General features: G+C 45.3%; 1 protein-coding gene across 1 annotated transcript in view; it reads right to left on the reverse strand.

Moving 5' to 3' along the window:
• Positions 1 to 23876, reverse strand: part of AKNA (AT-hook transcription factor) — a 53384-nt gene extending 29508 nt beyond the window's left edge. Inside the window, exons 1-10 of the mRNA XM_081967340.1 lie at positions 23738 to 23876; positions 12966 to 13614; positions 10811 to 11958; positions 8903 to 8977; positions 4778 to 4934; positions 3714 to 3868; positions 3331 to 3390; positions 1780 to 1904; positions 876 to 1095; positions 120 to 277 (exon numbers count right to left, since the gene is read on the reverse strand). Coding sequence (XP_081823466.1) covers positions 120 to 277; positions 876 to 1095; positions 1780 to 1904; positions 3331 to 3390; positions 3714 to 3868; positions 4778 to 4934; positions 8903 to 8977; positions 10811 to 11958; positions 12966 to 13263 — 2396 coding nt within the window. The 5' untranslated portion in view covers positions 13264 to 13614; positions 23738 to 23876. The remainder of the gene's footprint in view (positions 1 to 119; positions 278 to 875; positions 1096 to 1779; positions 1905 to 3330; positions 3391 to 3713; positions 3869 to 4777; positions 4935 to 8902; positions 8978 to 10810; positions 11959 to 12965; positions 13615 to 23737) is intronic.
• Between the last annotated feature and the right edge of the window lie 1285 nt (positions 23877 to 25161).

The following is a 25161-nucleotide window of genomic DNA, read 5'->3' on the forward strand; positions in this document are numbered from 1 at the left end:
AGTCAGAATGAGTGAACTCAGGAGTGAAAGTGGGTGAAGCTTAGAGGAATCCCTCCCTTTCACAGTTTGGGCTTCCTTTTTCCCCCATGGTTGGACATGAACTTGAAGGCCGGTCTTACTGGTCTAGAAGGTAATCCATCTCCTCTTCCTCTTGAGGCTTGCAAGGTTGGGGCAGCTCCAGGAACTCATCATCTTCTTCTTCACCAGCCCCATCACTGATGGAACTCAAGTCCCCTTCCAGCTGGACTTGAGTGAGGTTCTTCTTGGGGGTGGAAGCCTGAGGAGCAAATGGGAAAAAAACCAATTGAGTTGAAAAGAAACCACTTCACGATATTGCCCCAACATGAAAACCTTTTTTAAAAAATGTGATGATTATTTAAGAGTTATAAAGGTCATTTATGAATTATGCATGCATGTATGCATAGGTGAAAGTATGTATCTGTGAAAGTTGGACCATGAGGAAGGCTGAGCGCCAAAGAATGGAGGCCTTTGAATGATGGTGCTGGAGAAGACTCCTGCGAGTCCCTTGGACTGCAAGGTGATCAAACCGGTCAGTCCTAGAGGAGATCCACCCTGACTGCTCTTCAGAAGGCCAGATCCTGAAGAGGAAACTCAAAGACTTTGGCCACCTAATGAGAAGGAAGGACTCCCTGGAGAAGAGCCTCATGCTGGGAACGATGGAGGGCAAAAGAAGAAGGGGACGGCAGAGAAGGTGGTGGCTGGATGGAGTCACCAAAGCAGTCGGCATGAGCTTAAATGGACTCCAGAGGATGGTAAAGGACAGCAAGTCCTGCTGCCATTGAAATCTTCCCTGGACAGACTATTTCCATCACTCCCTCAGAAAAAGAACCTCTTCTAAATAATCATGATTTTACCTCCGGATACGGTATGCAGATAGCTGGCACCGGAGCATGAAGGGAAGGTGTTGGGGTCCCCATCTGTTCCTCAGAAAGATGGACTGGGAAGCCGGGATGGGATGGGACGCTTCGTGGAGAAATCTCTGCTCCAACTTGTTGCTTCCACGTAGACTGCTCGATTTTCTCTTTCATGCCCTCCAAACGCAGCCCCAGATGGAAGATGTTGCCTTCCACTGCTCTGAGAAACATCAAGCCACAATCCTCAGATCTTTGATTTGTCGAGTTGGATACACATTCCTGGCGAGCTGCTCCCTTGATGCTTTTAATAGCCCCAGGTATAAAAGTCATTTAAAAAAAGTGCCGGAGTTTGTTGCAGAAAAATCGAATCCAGAAAGCACACACAGATAACTGATTCCTCTGGATTCATTTCACTTCTTTATATTCATAAGAATAGTTGAATAAATGTACAATACCAACTAGAAACATCCTGGTGTGGTTTCTAGCCTCATCTTTGTGGCCCTGTTTACAGAAACTGCATCTCCGATTAACCCTTGTAACTGCTAAGGTAAAGCGCCCATCAACGTGAGTGACGCTGAGTTGGCCATGCCCACCCAGTCAAATGACATCCCCCCCCCTGAGCCACGCCTACCCGGACGGTCATTAGGGCAGAGAACCGGTTGTTAAATTATTTGAATCCCACCCCTGTGCAAAGAACACAGTTACCATCCGCCAAAGTGGTACCTATTTATCTACTCGCACTTGCATGCTTTCGAACCTCTAAGTGTGCAGGAGTTGAGGTAAGTAGTGGGAGCTCGCCCTGTCACGTGGCACTCGGGACTCAAACCTGGCTGTCAGCTTTCCAGCCGACAAGCTTAGCATATCTGAACCTCTTTTTTAACCTGGGTGGTGGTTGTCTACATACCGATTGAGGTCAAATTCTCCTAGACGCTCCATAGCTCCGTTGGGATTCAACTGCTGGTACTTATTCCGAGCCTGCAGATAAGCTTGTTCCAAGGCTTCCTGAGCTTCCTTCAGTCTTGCAAAGCCCTACCAAGACAGGAAGATTGGAAGAGGAATAAGCAGAAGGAAACCTCAACTTACCACGGTTCTTTTAGTGACTGTTCAAAGTTACAATGACATTGAACAAAAATGAATAGGAGGGCATTTTTCATACTTAACACCGTTGCAGCATCCCCGGGGACCATGTGATTCGGACGTTTGGCAACTGGACTCATACTTACGACGTCAATGGGACAGCCAGATTCACGTAACAATTGCAGTCATTCGCTTAGCAACGGTGGCAAAAACATCATAAACTGGAGCAAAACTCACCTAACCATTGCCTCACTGAGCAACAGAAATGTTAGGCTCCATTGTGGCCATAAGTCGAGGATTACCTGCATTGTGTTTATGGCCATAGGAGCGTCTTCTCTGATTCTACTGTTGAGAAGTTGCCGTAAACTCGCAAAGCATCCCTGACCTGCTCTCGAGTTGCCATAGGCAAGAGGGAGGGGGGGAAACTGACGGAGCAGGACTGCAGAAGCACGTCCCATGCCTACCTTTCTCAAGGCTGTATCCTAGGTTACCTGCAACAGCTGGAGGGGTGTGATCTCTACAGCCCGCAAAAGTGTTCCATTGCAGAATGTAATTTAGGACACACCCTGGGAGGGGGGAAGAATAGGGTCATCCTCAGAGCTGGCTTCACTTGGGTACATGCTGATGGTGTTGCTCCTAATAAATAACTGGATTTCTTTTGAAGCTTGGCTCGAGGCTCATGCTTTAATTAGGCCATCTGTCAGAACCCTGACAGCTACATTGTGTTTGTGCAGAAGGAAACACAATTCCCTTTGGCCTCCCAAAGACCAATTTCTTCTTTCTGGGCTTTTTTTGAAATAAGTCTGGAATTATTTGAAATAATTCAAAGGCAGAAGATCGAAAGGTCAGCAAGAAATAAGAAAAAATTTGGGGAAGGGGGAGGAGAAATACGACTGGAATTGATTTGGGAGAACTCCGGGGTCTCGGTATCGGACTGGAAGAATCAGGACTTAACAACAACAACCACAACAGTGTTGGAAGGGATCTTGGGGGTCTTGTAGTCCAACCTTTGCTAAAATATTTTGGGCAGAAAAAAGACAGGGTGTAAAGTTATACAGGTACTTCTTGACTTACAACCAAAACTGTGCCCAACATTTCTGTTGCTAAGGGAGACGTTGGTCAAGTGAGCTTTGCCCCATTTTACGATCTTTCTTGCTACAGTTATCACTGCATTTGTTAAGTGAATCATCTGGCTGTTATAATTACGAGTCAGCGGCCAATCATCTGAATCACATGACCATGGGGATGCGGCAATGGTCGTTAAGTGTGAATAACGGTTTTTCAGTGCGGTTGTAACTTCAAACAGTCACTAACTGAATTGTTGTACGTCGAGGACTACCTGGGGTCAACTTAAGACGAGGAGGAAGAATTGTGTTACCTTCAGCTGGTCCGTGGCCTCCAGTCGATCGGTTTGAATTAAATCCTCCAAGAATTCCATCTAAAAGAAAATGAGGAATGAATTAAACTTATGAAAAATGGCTTCTACTGTACTGGAGTTGCCACGGTAACCACTCCTACAGTACTCCACAAGGGAGCTCCCTCTGGTAAGGGGGGAAATCCAACAGTAGAAATTACGTTTGGTCTGGGCATTTTCAACAAGGCTTTGATTATTTTTGAGGACAAATGTATGCCTTCTGGTGAAAACATTTGTAACTAATTTAATTGTCGCTGAAATCAGGGCTTTTCCTGTCTAATACAGGATTAAGGTAAATAAATATCCGGGTTATCAGCTAGTTGGAAATACAAAAAATAAAACCTTGCCTGGGTCTGAAATTTACTTGCTTGGACAGCTAACAATCGTGTCAGTTGATCTCCCAAGAAAGGTGTTTGGCTGGAAACAGGACGATCTGTTTCGGAAGAAGCGATGCCTGTGGGATTGCTCACGGATGAGTGTTGAACCTGTGGCCTGGGAAATCCTGCAACACCAAAAATTATAAATCCTGCTTAAAATTCAGCTCAATTCATGGAGGGTAATACCTTCGGGGCGTGATCATTGATTTATTGGCAAACAATAGAGGAATGTGAGGTCCTTGGTGCCCTCTGAGCTTGGTGGCTTTCTTGCAGACGTTTCATGACCCAGCTAGGTAACATCATCAGTGCTAGAAGGGAGTGGGCTTTGTGGAGGGGAGGAGAAGGGGAAAAGAAGAGGAGGAAGAGGAAAAGGAGGAGGAAGAGGAGTGTAGGATCTTTGTCGCTCTCTGAGCTTTCCTGCAGACGTTTCATGACCCAGTTCTAGAAGGGAGTGGGCTTTGTGGAGGAGAGAAGAAAGGAGAAAGAAGAGGAGAAGGAGGAAGAGGAGGAGGAAGAGGAGCGTAGGATCCTTGGTGCTCTCTGAGCCTGGTGATTTTCTTGCAATGTTTCATGACCCAACTAGGTAACATCATCAAAGCTAAAAGGAAGTGGGCTTTATGGAAGGGGGGGGGAAAGAGGCAGAGGAGGAAAAGAAGGAGGAGGAAGAGTGTAGGATCCTTGAGGCTCTCTCGGCTTAGTGGTTTTCTTGCGGACATTTCATGACCCAACTAGACCCACTCATCAGTGCTAGAAAGGAGTGGATTTCCCTCCCTATTTATATACGACTACCTCACTGCAGCTGGGAGTGTTCTTGGTGGTTGTTGAGAGAAATGCTTTGCTCCAGCTTCTTTTGAGGGAGTTTGTTCTCCTTCTCACTCTAGTCTATGAATTCCCAGCCACACCCTAAACCAGGTACGACTGGAGTTGAGCATTGGAGAGGCTCTCCAATGAATTGCCTGACAGCTGTTGCTCCTACTGGCAATGCCGTTTCTTTCCAGATGAAGGAAGACAAGGTGCAAACGTCTCAAGCTTACCTTCACCTTGACCACTCATGGATGCGTGGCTGGACCGCGTGGTGATCTCAGCGGATCTGATTTGAGGGATGCTGAATGTGACCACTTTGGATGCCTCGGATATTCTCCCCATTTCAGCAGCTTGGCTGGGCTTCGGAGGGTCACTGTATAAACGTACCTGAAAGGGAAAGGGGGGGGGGTAATGAGAAGAACAGTTCTATCTTGCTCAAGAGGAGGAACTGTGAGAGGGATCTTGGAGTCCTAGTGGACAACCATTTAAATAGGAGCCATCCGTGTGCAGCAGCTGCCAAAAAAGCCAACACAGTCCTAGGCTGCATTAACAGAGGGATAGAATCAAGATCATGTGAAGGGTTGATACCACTTTATAATGCCTTAGTAAGGCCACACTTGGAATACAGCGTCCAGTTTTGGTCACCACGATGTAAAAAAGATGTTGAGACTCTAGAAAGAGGGCAGAGAAGAGCAACAAAGAGGATTAGGGGACTGGAGGCTAAAACATATAAAGAACGGTTGCAGGAACTGGGTATGTCTACTTTAATGAAAAGAAGGACTAGGGTAGCAGTCTTCCAATATCTCAGGGGTTGCCACAAAGAAGAGGGAGTGAAGTTATTCTCCAAAGCATCTGAAGGCAGGACAAGAAGCAATGGGTGAAAACTAATCAAGGAGAGAAGCAACTTAGAACTAAAGGAGAAATTTCCTGACAGTGCGAACAATTAACCAGTGGAACAACTTGCCTCCAGAAGTTGTAAATGCTTCAACACTGGAAGTTTTTAAGATGTTGGACAATCATTTGTCTGAAATGGTGTAGGGTTTCCTGCCTAGGTATGGGGTTGGACTAGAAGACCTCCAAGGTCCCTTCCAACTGTTATTCCAGACTCACATGGATTCTGCTGGGTTTTACCTCCAAATCCATTCACTTTCGGGCTGAAAATATGGACCTTCCCTTTGCTCCTTTAATTTGTGTTTCAATTACGCTTCAAGCTTGGAAGCCTGGATTTTATAAATGGCTGCAATCTTTACCTGCTTTCTTTGGTCCCCAACTGTCATCGCCCTCCGAAATCACACGAGTGGAGGCAAATTCTAAGCCTTTTTCTCCTGCTTATGTTCTAGCAGCTAGAACGGGAAATCTGAAACAGGCCCACATCCTCAGTTGCCACAGCCAGCTGTCCTTCAAACCTCCTGAGATGTCTCCATAAACTAAGCATTGTGACTGCATGAGAGCATCATGGGGGGACAGAACCTTTACCCCCCCCCAACAAACAAGGAAAACCTAGATTTTTTTCAGCAAAGGATGGGGAAATAGGACAAGAATTTGTAAAACAATGACTGTGCAGAGGATGAGCTCCAAAGATAATGCTTCTCTTTTTTTATCAATCTATCTATCTATAAATCTATCTGTATATCTATCTGTATATATAATCTCTCCTCTCTCCTATCTATTTATCTATCATCTATCTATCTATCATCTATCTATCTATCATCTATCTATCTATCTATCTATCTATCTATCTATCTATCATCTATCTATCATCTATCTATCTGTCATCTATCTGTCTATCATCTATTTATCATCTATCTATCTATCTATCTATCTATCTATCTATCTATCTATCTATCATCTATCTATCTATCTATCTATCTATCTATCATCTGTCTATCTGTCTATCTATCTGTATATATAATCTCTCCTCTCTTATCTATTTATCTATCTATCTATCTATCTATCTATCTATCTATCTATCTATCATCTATCTATCTATCTATCATCTATCTATCTATCATCTATCTATCTATCTATCATCTATCTATCTATCATCTATCTATCTATCTATCTATCTATCTATCTATCTATCTATCATCTATCTATCTATCTATCTATCATCTATCTATCTATCTATCTATCTATCTATCTATCTGTATATAATCTCTCCTCTCTTCTATCATCTATCTATCTATCTATCATCTATCTATCTATCTATCTATCTATCTATCTATCTATCTATCTATCATCTATCTATCTATCTATCTATCTATCATCTATCTATCTATCTATCTATCTATCTATCTATCTATCTATCATCTATCATCTGTCTGTCTGTCTGTCTGCCTGCCTGCCTGCCTGTGTATGTGTATTCCAGCATAACTCTGGAACGCCTTGAGCAATTTCAACCAAACTTGGTACACAAATGATTTACTCTCTGGAAACAAATACTGTGGGGGTAAGTCAACCCTCGGGTTGTGTGTTCTGTTAAGATACAGCCTGTTGTGCCTTCAAATGGCTTCTACCGTACTGCCATAAAATGGCTTCTACTGTACAGCGCTGTGGACGGTAACGGCTTCACAGTGCTCCACCAGGGGGCTCCCTCGGGTAAGGGGGGGAAAATCCAACATTAGAAATGGCGGCAACGTTAATGGAAGGGAGGGTTGGGGTAAATAAATACTCGGGCAACACCGGCTAATCAGCTAATCAATTATAAAAAGTGACTAAAAGACCAGCATGTACGGCCACAATGGAATCCAAAATTTATTTTGCCAAGGAAGGGAGAAAATCCTCCCCTCCCCCAATGTTTCATCATCTTTTTGATAACGTGATGACCAACATTGGTTGCAATGTTCCACTTGTAAGTCTTACTAGGGTTTTTATAAAGCGGTGCTAATACTTGATTCTATGCCTCTGTGGGAAACACAGGAAGTGGGGAAGAATCTGTCACAATTTGGAGACGCAGGAAGTCGATGCGCAGAGAACAGCCAGTTGCAAATGCGTTCTTAGGGGGCATGTTTTCAATTCCCCCCTCCTCTTTGCACTTCCTGTTCAAGGCGAAACTGGCTGAGTCATCTTAATAAAGAAACACCCGCGCTTCCTTCTCTCCCCTTGAAAAGCACAATTCTCTTTTCTTCTTTTCAACAGCCCTAAGGACTTCCTGAAGATAAATTCTTCGCAGAATGGTAGAGCAAAATTCAGCCTTAAATACAGATCTCATTGTATTGGCAAACCTTTGAACCGCGAAGAGTTCTGACTTACAGTTATTTTCAAAAAGCAACCACGAAGAGAAGACTAATCTGAATTCTACTTTTGAAATGAAGTAAAAGCTGGGATTTTTAAAAAAAGAAATGGATCGGAAGCAGGGGTCTTTATATAATAATAAAGCAGTAATAAGAGGGAAAATCAGAATCTGAATAGAAATAGCACTTATATACCGCTTCATAATGCTTTTACAGCCCTCTCTAAGCAGTTTACAGAGTCAGCCTCTTGCCCCCCAACAATCTGGGTCCTCATTTTAGCAACCTTGGAAGGATGGACGGCTGAGTCAACCTTCAGACCGTCAGGATTGAACTCCTGGCGGTGGGCAGAGTCAGCCTGCAATCCTGCGTTCTCTCCACTGCACCACTACGGAAGGAAGGAAGGAAGGAAGGAAGGAAGGAAGGAAGGAAGGAAGGAAGGACTAGCACTTAGTCCTTTGATATATATCCTACTTCACAGTGCTTTACAGCCTAAGTGGTTTACAGAATCAGCCTCTTGCCCCCCAACAATCTTGGTCCTCATTTGACCCACCTCAGAAGGATGGAAGGCTGAGTCAACCTTGATCCGGTCAGGATCGAACTGCTGGCAGTAGGCAGAGTTAGCCTGCAATACTGCATTCTAGCCACTGGGCAAGGAAGGAAGGAAGGAAGGAAGGAATATCAATTGCACTTAGACTTATATACCACTTTATAGTGCTTTACAGCACTCTCTAAGTGGTTTACAGAATCAGCCTCTTGCCCCCCAACAATCTTGGTCCTCATTTGACCCACCTCAGAAGGATGGAAGGCTGAGTCAATACTGCATTCTAGCTACTGGGCAAGGAAGGAAGGAAGGAAGGAAGGAAGGAAGGAAGGAAGGAAGGAAGGAAGGAAGGAAGGAAGGAAGGAAGGAAGGAAGGAAGGAAGGAAGGAAGGAAGGAAGGGCAATTGCACTTAGACTTATACATCAGACACAACCTGTACTCTATGATCAGCTACTACCTGTTCCCCAAGCAGGTTAGTTCATAAGGTGTTTCATTAGGAGAATCTGGCACCCACAAAGCATCAGAAGCAAAGGTTACAGGAAAGACTTGGATAATATGATAGTTCCATACTATCTGGTACCTTGGCACTCAGCCGCAACCGGTCGATGGTATTCTCAGCTTCGGCGTACTTGGTTAGAAGTCTGTGGTAGTCTTCCTAAAAAGAAATGATGAAGAGAACACAGTATTTCAATTACACGCCCCTTCTGGAATAGGAAGTGCTTTGAGGGTGTGTGATCTGTATATGGCACAGAGCACATGGTCATAAGTATGAGTCAGTGGCCAAACATCTGAATCTTGATCCCATGATCATGGGGATGCTGCAAAGGTCGTTAAGTGTGAAAAACGGCCCTAAGTCATTGTAACATTGAAGGGTACACTGAGAGCATCTGCACCAAAGATACTACACTTGATCTTAGCCAAAAGGCCGAGAAGCTCCTGCAAATTCCTTGTGTGTCCAATCACACTTGGCCAATAAAGAATTCTATTCTATTCTATTCTATTCTATTCTATTATTTCTACTCTACTCTACTGTACTCTCTATTCTATTCTATTCTTCTATTCTATACTATATTTCATTCTCTATTCTACTCTGTTCTATTCTACTCCTTTTCTACTCTACTCTACTCTACTCCTATTCTATTCTATTCTATTCTATATTCTATACTGTTTCATTCTATTCTATTCTACTCTACTCTTACTCTACTCCTATTCTATATTTCATTCTCCATTCTACTCTGTTCTACTCTACTCCTTTTCTACTCTACTCTACTTACTCTACTCCATTCTATTCTATTCTGTTCTATTCTATATTCTATTCTATGTTTCATTCCTCTATTCTACTACTCTACTCCTTTTCTACTCTACTCTAATTCTATTCTATTCCATTTTCTATTCTATTCTCTATTCTACTCTGTTCTACTCCTATTCTATTTTACTCTACTCTACTACTGTCCTGTCCTATTCACTGTTGTCTTAAGAGCTCCCTGTATACGTTCGAACCGGATACTAGAAGCCAAGGGCTGAATAACTACGAATGGTGTTTTAACCTTGAAGGAGGCACATACAAAGGGGGGGGAGGGGAACACACACACTACACAAAGAGGGGAAATGTGTCTAATGCGTGCAGGTTGTGACCTCTCTCCAGTTAGATTGATGCAGACATGCAGCGGGTGCATTAAGCAGCTTGCTTTTGGCTAGTGGCCTAGATTTTTTTTCATTGATGGCTTCGGAGAGGAAGCCCGCACTCACATGGATGAGCAAACCTCCAGACCAGCGAGAAGAACCATCCTAATCATAATAAAACACATTTCTGCAAATTGAAAAGTCTCTCCGGCAGGCAGAAGGTTTTTTCCCCCCCCTCTCCCTAATGCTTCTCTGCTAAGTGGGAGAAAATTTCGCCTGGAGGAATTCAGGCGGACCCTAACTTACAACGGTTGTGTTTTAGTGGCCGTTGAAAGTCACCACAGCACCGAAAAATGTTTAGCCAGAATAGGCCATAAGGATTCAGTGTTATTGGAGGATATTAGAAATAACCAATGAAATGCCAGTAGGTAGTCAGGTTTTAAATCTTGGTACATTTTATGATGAAGGACGTTTAAACAATTATAGTCAAATGAAAACAGAGGTATGATGATGGTGAATATGTATAAAAATATCTGATTCAAACTACTTGTGTTAATACGAATTTTGTGACAACAGGGGAAGAGACGTACGAAAGCTTTTGGTAACCAAATCGTGTTATTCCAATGATCTATTCTAATTCTTCTAATGGTCAAATGGCAGGTTCAATTAACAACTGTGTGACTCGCTTCACAGCTGCAGTGTGTGACTCGCTTCTCAAACGTGCCAAGACAAGTTGTAAAACTGGGGCAAAACCCACTTCAGCAATTCTTCACTTAGCAACACCCATTTGGGGGGCCCGATTGCGCTTGCAAGTCGAGAATTTGTTCGGGAAGAGAATTTTCAGAATGCATCCAGGAGACGTTACCTGAAGCTGATGCACCAGCTCCGTAGCCTGTCTGGGGGACTTCAGCTCCTCAGGAATAATAGAGATAGCAGGCGTTGGACACTTATGGGGAGATCCTTCTCCGCTGCTCATCAGCACCTCTCGGACAATCTCAGCAGGGGATTTGAAGATGACTGGCTTCCTACCCTCTTTCCGGAAAGCTGGAGAAGACTTTCCTTGAGGTGGCCGGTAGCTTTGGGGGTCTCTGGGAAACTTGACTCGGGGTTCAACTTTGGACAGATCTGGTAATGGGTAGTTGAGTTTCCCTCGGCCGTATTGTGTGACTTCTCTCGTCCCAGAGTTTGACCGAATCTCTCGGTCCGGTTCTTTCAAAGCAAGATGTCCAGATTTTTTTTGGCTGGTCCTTCGTTGAGGGCTCAAAGATCTGGACTGCCTTGGACCTTTCGACCACAGCCCATGGGGTACATCTGCTTTCAACTTGCGAGTTCGTTTCTCCAGTTGGCTACCAACTTGTTTGGAGGTGTGAGACATCTGCGTTGTCCCTCTCGAATCCTCGTTGTGGTTGAAAGCGGGCTGGTGGATGGCTGGAGCGACCTCCTCTGGAGGTTCTTTCTCAAGAGGTTGTCCCAAGTTCTCCATCCAGGATAACTCTGGACAAGTCTCGGCATCAATGCTGGGAGAATTCTGAAGGTCTTCTAGCGATTGGAAATCCAAGAGTCGTTGATTGTACGGTAAGGAACTTGCTAGAGAACTGCCCCCGTGACTTCCCAGGTTTCTTCCTGACTCCCAGGAGAACTTGCAATCTTCAGGGAAGTCCAGACCATCCTCACCCAGAATTTGAGGTTCAATTTCCAGCTGGGTGCACATGGGAGGAGGACCACAGGGAGAAGGGCTGAGGTTGGAGCTTTCAGAGAGTCCGTTGTCCACATTATCGGAGGCAAAGCTGCATTTATACAAAGCGTGGGGGTCTTGAAGGATCTCAGGACTGGGACTGAAGTCTGAACCATACTGGCCTTCAAAAGAAAGTTCAGGATGGACATCATCCTGGCTGCCAAAGTCCCACGTCCCTCTGGACTTCTCAGGTTCAGAGCTGTCTTCTTTATGCCTTCTCTCTAGTTGCAAGTAAGACCTCATGCCAAGATCCTTGGGACTTCCTTTCTCCTCTAAACCTGGGAAAGGACATAATATTAGAAGATCGATCTCACCTTGTCCTAATTGTCAACCCATTCCAACCCATCTTTTTAACCTTATAGTTCAGCGTGGCCAACACAATGTCAACCCTGCAGTCATATTCCTTTTAGGATCTTTGGCCTGCTACACTCCTCTATTATTTTACTATGCTGTTTCATTAGTGGGGTAATTGGGAGGGGGAATAGTAAGGAGTAGAATGTGTTGTTGTCAAAATAAAACATTCCTTTCTAGAAGCCCAAGCTTATCCTTTGTCTCTGCACCTCTGCACCTGACTGGAAGTGGATGGGTGGAATTGCCAGCGTGGCAGTGGGAGATTGGACCATGGGATGGACTTGTGGGTGTGGGGGAAAGATCTTGAACTTTCAACTGGGTGGGGAAAACCGGGAAACTTTCAGATTCGGGTTTTCCACAGATGTGCCAACATGGCTCTCTTAATAAATTGGAACTTTGAGCAATACTTTGCCTTGGACTCTGATTTACTTTTGGGTGCTATTTGGAATGCTGACACACAAATCAAAACATTACATTTTGTTCAAAGCGAATAACCCCAAATGAAAGATGTATCAAAAGTTGATATTTATTGAGTCTGTCATCTGCTCTTCCATAACTGTCTGGTTTGGTTCTGCAACCAAACAAGACAGACACAGACTTCAGAGGATAATCAGAATTGCAGAAAAAACAATGGCTACCAACCTGCCTTCCATTGAGGACCTGGACACTGCACGAGTCAAAAAGAGGGCTGTGAAAATATCTACAGACCCCTCGCATCCTGGACATAAATTGTTTCAACTCCTACCCTCAAAACGATGCTAAAGAGCACTGCACACCAGAATAACTAGACACAAGAATAGTTTTTTCCTGCTTTGAACCATTGAAACTCTTATCCGTCATCTTCTCTGAATGTGCAAAAACTCTACTCCAATTCAGATATAACTCCAAATAACCTCACCTGAGATTTGGGTCCCTAATTTCCTGTGTTACTCACCAGACAGGGGATGTGTAGCGTTGGACTCTCCTGCACGTTCAAGCTCTTGAAGTTCGCCAAAATCAAAACCTTGCTCGCCTTCATTCAAAAGGTGTTGATAGTCCTTCAGCTCCCTCAAAAGTTCTTCGTCCTCCAGCATCTCCTGGGAAGAAGACAAGGTCCAGCAGTCCATATTCCCAACCAGGCTGTTTTCTCCTAACTGGAAGTCTCCGTCTCTTCTCCCCTCAACTTCACTTTCTTCCGACTCCTTCTCCTTAGTAGGGCTGCTCTCCAAAGCCACACTTCCTCTTCTGGCCATTCCTGCATTCCCAAGAGGGGTAGCTAATGGCGCGAGTGGGCGTGGAATAATTTCCTCGGTGCAAAAAAAGAAAGGTAAGTCATTTGGGCTTTTTCGTCCCGAGTTTTCTGCCCAGAAAGCAGGTCACATGGAGCCATCATTCAGTGCTTCCCTCCAAAGGAGAGCGACGGAATAAATAACAGCGCAGAAAAACGTATTTAGATGAGGTCCAAAGTTGCACGGTTTATCCATAGGCTGCCCGATAAGAAGATGGATGCTTCGGAGGGTCTCCGTTGAGGGTGGAGAACTTGCAATTCTCAAGGTAGCTTTACCGATCTTCCGGAGACTCTCTCTCCATCTGGAAAGTGTCACCTGCACAGAGAGAGAGAGAGAGAGAGAGGGAAAAAGATTGAGAAAGAGAAGAAAGGGGGAAAAAAGAGATGTCACTTTGACCAAGTCCACCTTTTGCTTTGATCCTGCTCGTCCTCACTCCTTGGGCCTCGAGGGTTTATTATTCCCAACTGGAATTCTACCTCTGAGCATGTGAAAAGCTCCGGAAGCTATTCAATGAAAACGCTCTGTCTTGGGCAGGTGGCTGACCAACGTGTGGAATAAGTCATGCGACAAAGCTCAAAATCTACCAGGGCTTCTCTGGAGCCTCCTGAAACCAAAAAACGGGGCGCAGGGGAGCGCCGCACCCCCCTTGCTCCCTCCCTGTATGCATACATGCGCATGCATCTCCTGAAAAGCAGAGACCCGAAAATCAGCTGGCCAGTGGGAGGTGCATGGCATGCGCGGTGGAGCTGAGCTGGATGACATCTTGCGTGCCCGCAAAGAAGGCTGCATGTGCCACCTGTGGCATAGGTTCACCATCCCGGTGCCACACTATTGCATCCCCAAGCAATACAATACAATAATACAATAGCAGAGTTGGAAGGGACCTTGGAGGTCTTCTAGTCCAACCCCCTGCCTAGGCAGGAAACCTTCTACCATTTCAAATGGTTGTCCAACATCATCTTTAAAACTTCCCATGCAGAAGTTTTTGAAGAAGAAGTTTATGGGAAGCCATTGCACGGGAGGCAAAGGAAGCGATACAGAGATACGTTGGAAGCCTCCTTCAAGTCCCTGGCAATCGGCACCGCCTCGTGGGAAACCCTGGCACAAGACCGATCGACCCGCCGATCCACCACGGCTGCCAGACATCTGAGGGCAGAAGGACCCCTGCGGCACGAGGGAAGCGAGCACTCCGCCAAGCCAGAGCTGCAAATGCTACAACAGGGATGCCCACACCTGTCTTCCTCCGACTTGTGGCAAGAGATTTTGTGCACATAGAGGCCTTACCAGCCACCTGCGGACACGTGGTGGACAGCCTCACAACCGGTTAGATATCAAGGCCCTCTTCATGCACGGCAGATGAATAATCACCCCAACGGAATTCTACCTCCGAGCGTGTTAAAAGCTCTGGAAGGTATTAAGTAAGGCTAATCTTGAATTAAACGACTTAAAAGCTAAGTCGTGAATATTCAGAGAGTGGAATCTTCTATATTTGAAACCGGCCGAGGAGTTAAGCGTGGTTCCAGGAAGTCCCTTCTCCTCCCCCCCCTCCGGATCGTCTCTCTGTGCAGCTGGAGATGCACAGATGTTGCTTCAGGCAGTGCCATTTACCGCACAAAAACAAAAGTGGCAGTCGAAGCCCCCTCCACACCCCTCTCATCACATTTGTCCTGGCAGAATGACTGCATTGATTCCATGGTTAAGATGAAGTCCCCCCCACTCTAGTGAGTCGCCCAGAAGAGAATGGATGCTTCTGAATGGACCACTCTAATCCTCCTCCTCCTCCTTCTTTCTTGGCCAGTTTAATGAAAAGAAGGATTGGGAGGAGGCATGATAGCAGGTGTTCCAATATTTGAGGGGCTGCCCCAAAGAAGAGGGAGTCAAGTTATTCTCCAAAGCACCTGAGGGCAGAACAAGAAGCAATGGGTGGAAACTAATCAAGGAGAGAAGCAACTTAGAACTGAGGAGGAATTTCCTGACAGTGAGGACAATTAATCAGTGGAACAGAAGTTGCCTCCAGAAGTTGTGAATGCCCCAACACTGGAAGTCTTTAAGAAGATGTTGGATAGCCATTTGTCTGGAACGGTATAGGGTTTCCTGCCTAGGCAGGAGGTTGGACTAGAAGACCTCCAAGGTCCCTTCCAACTCTACTATTGTATTGTATAGAACTGTAGATGAATGTATATAAATGTAGAAGCAATATAAGATTGATATATACGGGTATGATGACATAACAATGTTAATGTGATGATTGCAAGATGTTATAGAGGGAAAAAAAAACCATAAAAATCTGCTTTATATATATATATATATATATATATATATATATATATATATATATATATATATAACAAGAAAAATCATATATTACAATTTTTTAAACGCCTGGTGCCAACCGCCAACCATAACATCGCAAGGAATTCAACCATAACAAATGCAACATTCTTTTCTCTTAAAAGAAAAAGGTCTTATGATAGATGCGTTTGCAAAAGGAGAGGAAAAAAATCAGCAAACCCAGCTGCTGAATGAAGTGATTGAAATGGGACGGGGGATACAGCGGAAAGCAAGGAATTTTGGGTGCTTTCTGAGGGCGGAATCATAATGCAAAAAAATATTTTTGGCAATAATCGTTGCAGAACATGTAATCACATTTGCAGATTCCGTAAGGATTTGCAGAAATGTGGATGGCTTTGGCACCCAGCGGACGATGTTGTTTTTCACTCCCAGGGAAACCCAGAGATAAGATTTTTCTTTTCCCCCTGATGATTTAAACCAAGCAATTTATTTTGAATCTGTTGCCTTCATTTCCCTGTCCTGCACATCTTTGGCATCTTAGCTTTGCAGATCTTATGGAAGTAGCGCAGGCCACTTCCTCCCACCCCAATCCAGATTTCTTCAACCTGGGATCCTCAGCCTAGAAACATCTAGGAGTTGTAGACAAGGAGCTCATCTTCCATGGATGGTGAGGCTGCCTTTTCACCCAACTGCCTTCCATGCCTAAAGCTGGAAGAGAGTTAGAAATATCTTCCATTCGTAACTCTTTTCTATGTTGCCCCATGTAATTATTTTTTTTTTACTTATTTCCACATAGGAAAGGATAGAAGAATAAATGTTTTGTGGATCATTTATCTGGAAGTGGCATTGTTGAGGAAAACAGCTCAAGGTCCCATTTTTATACATTTCCCAAATCCGTGAATGTTTGCTTGTTCTAAGCCACTCTGGAAAGCTGCCACAATCTTCATCTCCAAAGTGAATTAATATGCTGGTTTATATTGATTGGAGTTTTTTCTTTTCCACCCTGGATTCCCCATCTGAATCTGTCACTTTAAGTGGCCAGTGAGCTCCAGTCGGTAATCCAAGGATTGTGCAGACAGGTTGCTTGGATTTTATTTTAGTTTGAGGTTGCCTTGGTAATTCAACAAAGGTCCTGGATGCTGTGTGGAGGATACAGAAGGTTCTTTGCATCAGATTTTGGATCTCCTCCAGGCAGTGATCCAACATTTGGCCAACAAGGTTGAGATAGGAGAAAGAAAGAGAAGGGGGGAGAGAGAGAGATTGTGTTTTTATGTATGTGAGAGAGGGATTGTGAGACAGACAGAGACAGAGAAAGATATAGAGACAGAGAGACAGACAGAGAGGAGTTTGTGTTTTTATGTGTGTGAGAGAGGGATTGTGAGACAGACAGATAGAGACAGAGAGAAAGAGAGACACACAGAGAGAAAGATGTAGAGACAGAGAGAGCAGAGAGGAGCGAGAGAGAGAGATATTGTGTTTTATATCTGTGAGAGAGGGATTGTGAGACAGACAGACAAGAGAAAGAAAGACACACAGAGAGAAAGATATAGAGACAGAGAGACAGACAGAGAGCAGAGAGGAGAGAGAGAGAGAGATTGTGTTTTATGCGTATGAGAGAGGGATTGCGAGACAGATAGAGACAGAGAGAAAGAGAGAGACACAGAGAGAAAGATATTGAGACAGAGAGACAGACAGAGAGCAGAGAGGAGAGAGAGAGAGAGATTGTGTTTTATGCGTATGAGAGAGGGATTGCGAGACAGATAGAGACAGAGAGAAAGAGAGAGACACAGAGAGAAAGATATTGAGACAGAGAGACAGACAGAGAGCAGAGAGGAGAGCGAGCGAGAGAAAGACAGAGAGGCAGAGAAAGAGAGAAACACAGAGGGGGGGGGATAATTGTGTGCAGCAAGAATAAAATTCAATAGAAGATACTAAAACAACCTGCAATTGAGGTAGAAAACCACAAACTCTTTAAAATGGAAAAATAAACCTGTCAATTGCCAGAAAACATTTGCACCCAATTAATTCTACTCTAAGCCAGGTCACAGAAATGCAAAACACAGGATGTTGGACTCAAGATGATGAAAAGGCAGACCCGAAGTGTGAAGAGGAAGCTCAGGAAAAAAAAAAAAACCTGTCGCCAAACTAAAAGCAGAATTGCCAAAGACCGTAATGGAGAAATAGGCCATGGGGGGAAGAAGAAGAGGCCTAACCACAGAGGAGTGAGAAACACATCAGCGAAACAGCGAAGTTAAGGAACGCCTTGCAAGCTGCAAAAGAGACCTCAAGAAGCAGAGCTCTGCAGAGGACAGTCGCTTGGTGCAAAATCTCTTACAGCAGCTTAAGCAATGTGGGTTTCGAAATTGCTTTGAGCATCAGAAGTGAACACCGTGATATTAGTCATCCTGAAATGCTCAGAGATGGAATTCTGGCTGTAGAGATTTTGAAGCTGTGGGCTTCTTCCAGATATTAAGCCCTCAAAGAATACCCTAGGACTTCCAGGCAGAAGATACAAAACATACAAAACCTTTGCCAGACCAAGTCTTGAGTACAGCTCGTCTGCCTGGAATCCACACTGTATGTTGGACATTAACACGATTGAGTGGGTCCAGAGGTATTTCACGAGAAGAGTCCTCCATTCCTCTGCTCACAACAGAATCCCCTATGCCACCAGCAGGGGTGGGTTCCTGCTGCCATTACTATTGGTTCGGCGCCTGAAAAAGTTTGCGAGTTTGGCCATGGTGAGTTGGCCATGGCAAGTTAGTCATGGTGAGTTGGCCATGACAAGTTGGCCATGGCGAGTTGGCATGGTGAATTGGCCGTGGTGAATTGGCCGTGGTGAGTTGGGTGTGGTGTGTTGTCCCCCTCTATTGGGGCACAAAGAATCAGGACCACCAGTTAGGTTGCAGCATAGAAGATTGATTGATTCATTGGTTCACAAGAATCTGGTCAACTAAAGTTCATCACTAATTTGGCTCCAGATAAGGGTCAATGGAATTCAGAAGGGGTTCAACTTGGATAGTTTGTGGCAACGTAAGGACTCTAGGCTGTTGACTTGCTTAACTCCACCCTCAGCTCTGCCTGCTCTTTTTCTACACATCCATTGATCGATGCATTTTAGAAGCCTTTGACCTGAGCTCTAAGGAGAAGCATTTCGGAAGCTCTTAAAAAGCCAGAAGGGACTGCCAAGGGGATAAAAAAAGATAAAATTCAATTACAGTGACACTGATTGAATGCCAAACATGTCCAGGACAGAATATTTAGTTTGATTAGCTAAATAAGTCCCATGTTCAATTCTTCTCCAGATGAGGCTCAGAGATAGATCCATCTGAAATTCTGGACAACTGCCTTCCATCCCCACGGAGAATCCAAAACTGGACAGCTGATGGCCGCAAACCAATAAAGCAACAACATTCTCTATTCCTATTGTTCCAAAGCACATTGCATTTTTAAAGATTGCCAGTTGAGGGTTACAAATGCAAGCTGTCCGAATAATAGGACGAGTCTTCCTCCCTCCCTTGCTTATCAAACAAGACAAAGAGAGTTGACTGACGGCCACCCCAGTAATAAGACAGGTCTAGTCACCGCTAACCTAATTAATATCCATCTGCTTTCCCCCGTCCCAACTCACTCTCCATTACAGACACTCAATTCCCCCCTCCCCCTAATTCGCAGCAAGCCTCTATCCGTCTCCACAATTCTAGAAACATCTGGCGGGGAAGCTCACAAGAGCCTGGGGCGTGTCTCTTAGTTAGCCCCCTACTTTAGTTAGCCAGCCAAATGGAAACGACGGGCACGGAGGGGGGGAAAATCAGATTTCTCCCAGTCACAGATGACTTTTCTAAGATCTAACGGACAATGCAAGGTCAAAGAGACACCAAATAGGCCAGAAAATTTAACGGTGCTCAGTTTGTATCCTTTAAGTGCAGAAGGACAACCTGCCCCCTCCTATACATACACCACTGTAAAGCGAGTGTTTTAAAAAAGGAACCCTTCCACAGCTTCAACCTTAAACTGTCGAGCGTGTTGTTATATATGTATACTTTTTTACAATAATACAATACAATACAATACAATACAATACAATACAACAGTAGAGTTGGAAGGGACCTTGGAGGTCTTCTAGTCCAACCCCCTGCCTAGGCAGGAAACCCTATACCGTTTCAGACAAATAGCTATCCAACACCTTCTTAAAGACTTCCAGTGTTGGGGCATTCACAACTTCTGGAGGCAAGCTGTTCCACTGATTAATTGTTCTCACTGTCAGTAAGTTTCTCCTCAGTTCTAAGTTGCTTCTCTCCTTGATTAGTTTCCACCCATTGCTTGTTGTTCTACCCTCAGGTGCTTTGGAGAATAGTTTGACTCTCTCTTCTTTGTGGCAACCCCTAAGATATTGGAAGACTGCTGTCATGTCTTCCCTAGTCCTTCTTTCTCTTAAGCTAGACATACCCAGTTCCTGCAACCGTTCTTCATATGTTTTAGTCTCCAGTCCCCTAATCCTCTTTGTTGCTCTTCTCTGCACTCTTTCTAGAGTCTCCACATCTTTTTTACATCGTGGTGACCAGAACTGAATGCCGTATTCCAAGTGTGGCCTTACCAAGTGGTATTAACACTTCATGTGATCTTGATTCTATCCCTCTGTTGATGCAGCCTAGGACTGTGTTCAAAAAAGAATGAGGACATATGTTAAAAGTAAAGATGTTTATTGAAATGAAATTATAAATGCCATCAACCTAAAAGGAAGCTTGCTCAGAGGCTGAAAATGAGAGTATGGAAGATAGGAGAGAGGTAGAGGGAAGGAGAGAGGGTCATGAGGGAAGGTGGGGGGGGGAGGTAAGAGGAGGAGAGAAAGAAGGAGCGCAACTGCCAAATTGCAGTCAGCAGAAGTAGCCAGCAGCACTACGCTCTCACCACTGCGCCACATAAAGTTGGTCACCCGGTTGTTAAGCGAATCGGGCTTCTCCGTTCAGAGAAGGAAAGTCGCCAAAGGGGATCGCGCGATGCCCCTGAGACACTGCAACGGTCGTAAGTCTGAACCACTTGCCGAGCATCTTCAATTACGATCATGGGGAGGCTGCAATAGTTGTAAGTGTGAAAAACGATCATAGTGCTGTTGTAACTTTTGAACGGTCACTAAAGGAACTGTTGCAAGTGGAGGACTGCCTGTATAAGGTTCTATATTTGGGGAGGGACTGGGGTGGAGAAAGGAGATAAGATACCCGGACAAATACATAGATAGAAATGAAGATACATAAGTAGAAACATAGGATAGATAGATTGCATAGGTAAGGTGCAAAGATAGAAACAGAGATAAAGGCTCCGGTTCTCACAGTTCCTACTTGAATTTGTATCTGACGAGGAATTCTCACAATAACCTGCGATGCTACAAAACATCCGCATTTGGTTTGCGCCTTGGACAAGGAAGTAAATTAAAAGACGCTTGCTCCTGGGGAGGAAAGCGATGGCCAATCTAGGCAGCATCGTAAAAAGCAGAGACATCACCCTGCCAACAAAAGTATGTCTAGTCAAGGTTGTGGTTTTCCCAGTTGCATTGGATGGCTGTGAAGGTTGGACCCTAAGGAAGGCTGAGCGCCAAAGGATGGAGGCCTTTGAACTCTGGTGCTGGAGAAGAAGACTCCTATGAGTCCCTTGGACTGCAAGGCCATCCAACCGGTCAGTCCTAGAGGAGATCAACCCTGACTGCTCTTTAGAAGGCCAGATCCTGAAGAGGAAACTCAAAGACTTTGGCCACCTAATGAGAAGGAAGGACTCCCTGGAGAAGAGCCTCATGCTGGGAACAATGGAGGGCAAAAGAAGAAGAAGGGGACAGCAGAGAAGGAGGTGGCTGGATGGAGTCACCGAAGCATTCGGCGTGAGCTTAAATGGACTCCAGAGGATGGTAGAGGACAGGAAGGCCTGGAGGAACGTTGTCCATGGGGTCGCGATGGGTCAGATACAACTTTGCAACTAACAACAACAACAACAAAAATCCTATAAGGTCGACTCAATCTTCCCATCCTTCCAAGGTGGGTAAAATGAGAACCCAGATTGTTGGGGGCAATAGGCTGACTCTGTTAAACTGCTTAGAGAGTGCCCTAAAGCACTATAAAGCGGTATATAAGTCTATTGCTACTAGGAACACATGTGCTCAATAGCACGAGTAAGAAACATTAAGCATTCTTTAAACCGAGGCCACACAACTCCCCCACCACTCCAAATGTGGCACTTACCTACTCTGTATTCTAAGAAGGAAAAACCCACCAGAGATTCCAATTCAGAGAGTGAAATCCAAGCTGTAGTTATTCGTTACATGCTTAACAGTTAACCGCCTTGCGCAGGGAGATAGACTACAGGACCTCTGAGGTATCCTTCCAGTCCTAGGCTTCTGCGTTTCCTCTTCTGGTGAGCCTCAGCTAGTTACCACATCCACCCATTTTGTAGGTTTCCACCAGACAACGAACATAAAGTTTGCACAACTCAGGAAGCCACACACAGTAAACTAAAGGTAAGATGAACCCATTCCAGCACAGGCAAATCATAACAGAATAAAGGTAAAGGTTCCCCTCGCACATATGTGCTAGTCGTTCCCGACTCTAGGGGGCAGTGATCATCTCTGTTTCAAAGCCGAAGAGCCAGCGCTGTCCGAAGACGTCTCCGTGGTCATGTGGCCGGCATGACTCAACGCCGAAGGCGCACGGAACGCTGTTCCCTTCCCACCAAAGGTGGCTCCTATTTTTCTACTTGCATTTTTGACGTGCTTTCCAACGGCTAGGTTGGCAGAAGCTGGGACAAGTCCCGGGAGCTCCCTCCGTTACGCGGCGCTAGGGATTCAAACTGCCGAACGGCCGACCTTTCTGATCAACAAGCTCATCGTCTTAGCCACTGAAGCACCGTGTTAAAAGTTAAAGGGGTTTTAACACAGAGTTAAAAGGGACCTTGGAGATCTTCTAGTCCAACCCCCTGCTCAAGCAGGAAACCCTATACCATTTCAGGCAAGTGCCTGTCCAGTCTCTCCTGGAATACCTCCAGTGATGGGAGGACCCTCCACTTCTGGAGGCAAAGCCTTCCCACTGTGATTTTTCTCACCCAGGAAATTTTTCTTTCGCTCTAAGTAGCTTCTCTCCTTGATTAGTTTCCATCGCTTGCTTCTCCAGTCCTGCTCATGGACTATATATAGACTCATAGGGCCGGGAGGGACCACAGAGGTCTTCTAGTCCAACCCTTGCTCAAGCCACAAGCTTTATACCCTCCGAGTCCAATGATTTTCTGGTCTATTTTTTTAAAAAAAATCCTCCAGGGATGAGCACCCACGACTTCAGGGAGCCAAAGTTATTCCATTGTTCTCCCTGCCAGAAAAATTCCTCCTTCCTTCTTGATTTAACATGGACCTAACTCGTAAGCAAGTCCCCGGAACGACACTCCTTGAAATAAAGAAAGAAGGGGAAAAAATCTTTTTAAAAACTCTTACGAGGACAGGCGGATCAGCTCACCAGGGGCTCGCAGCGTTCCGTTGCTTAGCAAGAGTTGAAACCAACAAGGCGTCTCCACAGGCAGTGGCTCCCCCCCCCCCTTCCTTCAAGGTAACCAGAGCAACAGGCGGCTTCAAATCCAGCCTGGGCAAATATATATACACACACACAAGGCAAAGCACGTTCCTGGCCCTCATGAAGGCAGCGGGCTTCTTTAGTTAGCTCGCACCACCGTGGATACACAGACCTGACTGGGCGCTGCGTCCTCGGGGCGCGCAAAAGTAAAAAGGATGAGCACGGAGTTAGTTTAAAGCGGGCGTTTCGTTTGGAGGGGGGGGGGGTGGAAATCAAGCGGGATGGGTGGGGAAAGAGCGTCCCAACGCGTGACTAAACAGAGCCACGTTTTCAACTCCCTCCCCACCCAAAAAAAAAGTCTGGTTCCGAGGCGCATTAAAATAACCTTCCCAAGGATGCAGGTTTTAAAAAGAGCGCTCACACTAGCAAGAAAAGGGGACGCAAGGGGTGGTCGCAAGCCCCTTGCCTTAAAAAGATACGCACCCCCCCCTCCATGGCAATGTCCACCTACCCAAACCCGCCACCTCCGCAAGCAGCCAAAGAAGAAGGGCAGAGATACAGACCCACTACTACGCCCATCCTCCCCACTCCCCAATATTTACTTGGCCAAGCGAAGTTGAGGGAGCCAACTTTCTTCGGAGTTTTGCAGCCTGCGAAGTTTTGGGAACAAGGGCGGCTCGTTTCCTGGAGCCCTCAATTGGCGGCAGCTGCGAAGAGCCAGCGTCGAAACGCATCTGGAGGGGGAGGGGAGGAGCCAGATGGGCCAGAGCTGCAAATGACAGGTCTCTCCCCCAATGGCAGCTTGAGGGAGGCGGGGGCAGCGGGGAGGGGGGGTCATTAACTTAAGAAGAGTTTTGAATGGAAGGCGAAGCCTGCCTTTTCTTAAACTTTGGGTCCGAAGCGGAGGGAGGGAGAGAGGAGGAGGGAAAGAGAGAGAGAGAGAGAAGGAGTGAGAGAGAGAGGAGGAGGGAGGGAGAGAGGAAGGAGAGATAGGGGGAGAGGGAGAGAAGGAGGGAGAGAGAAGGAGGGAAGGAGAGAGCGAGGAGGAGAGAGGGAGAGAAGTGAGAGAGAATGAGGGGAGAGATAGGAGGGAGGGAGGGAGAGAAGGAGTGAGAGAGAGGAGGGAGGGAAAGAGGGAGAGGGAGGGAGAAAAGGAGTGAGAGAGGAGGGAGGGAGAGAAAAGGAGGGAGAGAGGAAGGGAGAGAGAGGAACTTCCTTCCTTTCTTCCTTTTATCTTTCTATCTTGCCTTTCTTTTTTCTCTCCCTCTTTCCTTCCTTTCTTCCTTCCTCTCTCCCTTCTTTTCTGTTTATTTTTCTCTTTCTCCTTTCTTCCTTTTATCTTTCTATCTTGCCTTTCTTTTTTCTCTCCCTCTTTCCTTCCTTTCTTCCTTCCTCTCTCCCTTCTTTTCTGTTTATTTTTCTCTTTCTCCTTTCTTCCTTTTATCTTTCTATCTTGCCTTTCTTCCTTTCTTTTTTCTCTCTTCCCTTCCTTCCTTCCTCTCCCTCTTCCTCCTTCCCTTCCTTTCTCCGTTTCTTTTTCTCTTTCACCTTTCTTCCTTTTATCTTTCTATCTTGCCTTTCTTTTTTCTCTCCCTTTCCTTCCTTCCTTCCTTTCTCCTTTCTCCCTTCTTCCCTTCCTTTCTCTGTTTCTTTCTCTTTCTCCTTTCTTCCAAACTTCCTTCCTTCTATCTTGCCTTTCTTTCTCTTTTTTCTCTCCCTTTCCTTCCTTTCTTCCTTCCTTTCTCCCTTCTTCCCTTCCTTCCTTCTTCCCTTCCTTTCTCCATTTCTTTCTTTCTCCTTTCTTCCAAACATCCTTTCTTCCTTCCTTCTATCTTGCCTTTCTTTCTTTCTTTTTTCTCTCCCTCTTTCCTTCCTTCCTCTCTCCCTTCCTCCTTCCCTTCCTTTCTGTTTCTCTTTCTTTTTCTTTCTCCTTTCTTCCTTTTATTTCTATCTTGCCTCTCTTTCTTCTCTCCCTCTTTCCTTCCTCTCTCCCTTCCTTCTTTCTTCTCTTCCTTTCTCCGTTTCT

Source organism: Natrix helvetica (genome assembly GCF_964273705.1).
Source record: "Natrix helvetica genome assembly, chromosome: 15".
Lineage (NCBI taxonomy): Eukaryota > Metazoa > Chordata > Lepidosauria > Squamata > Natricidae > Natrix > Natrix helvetica.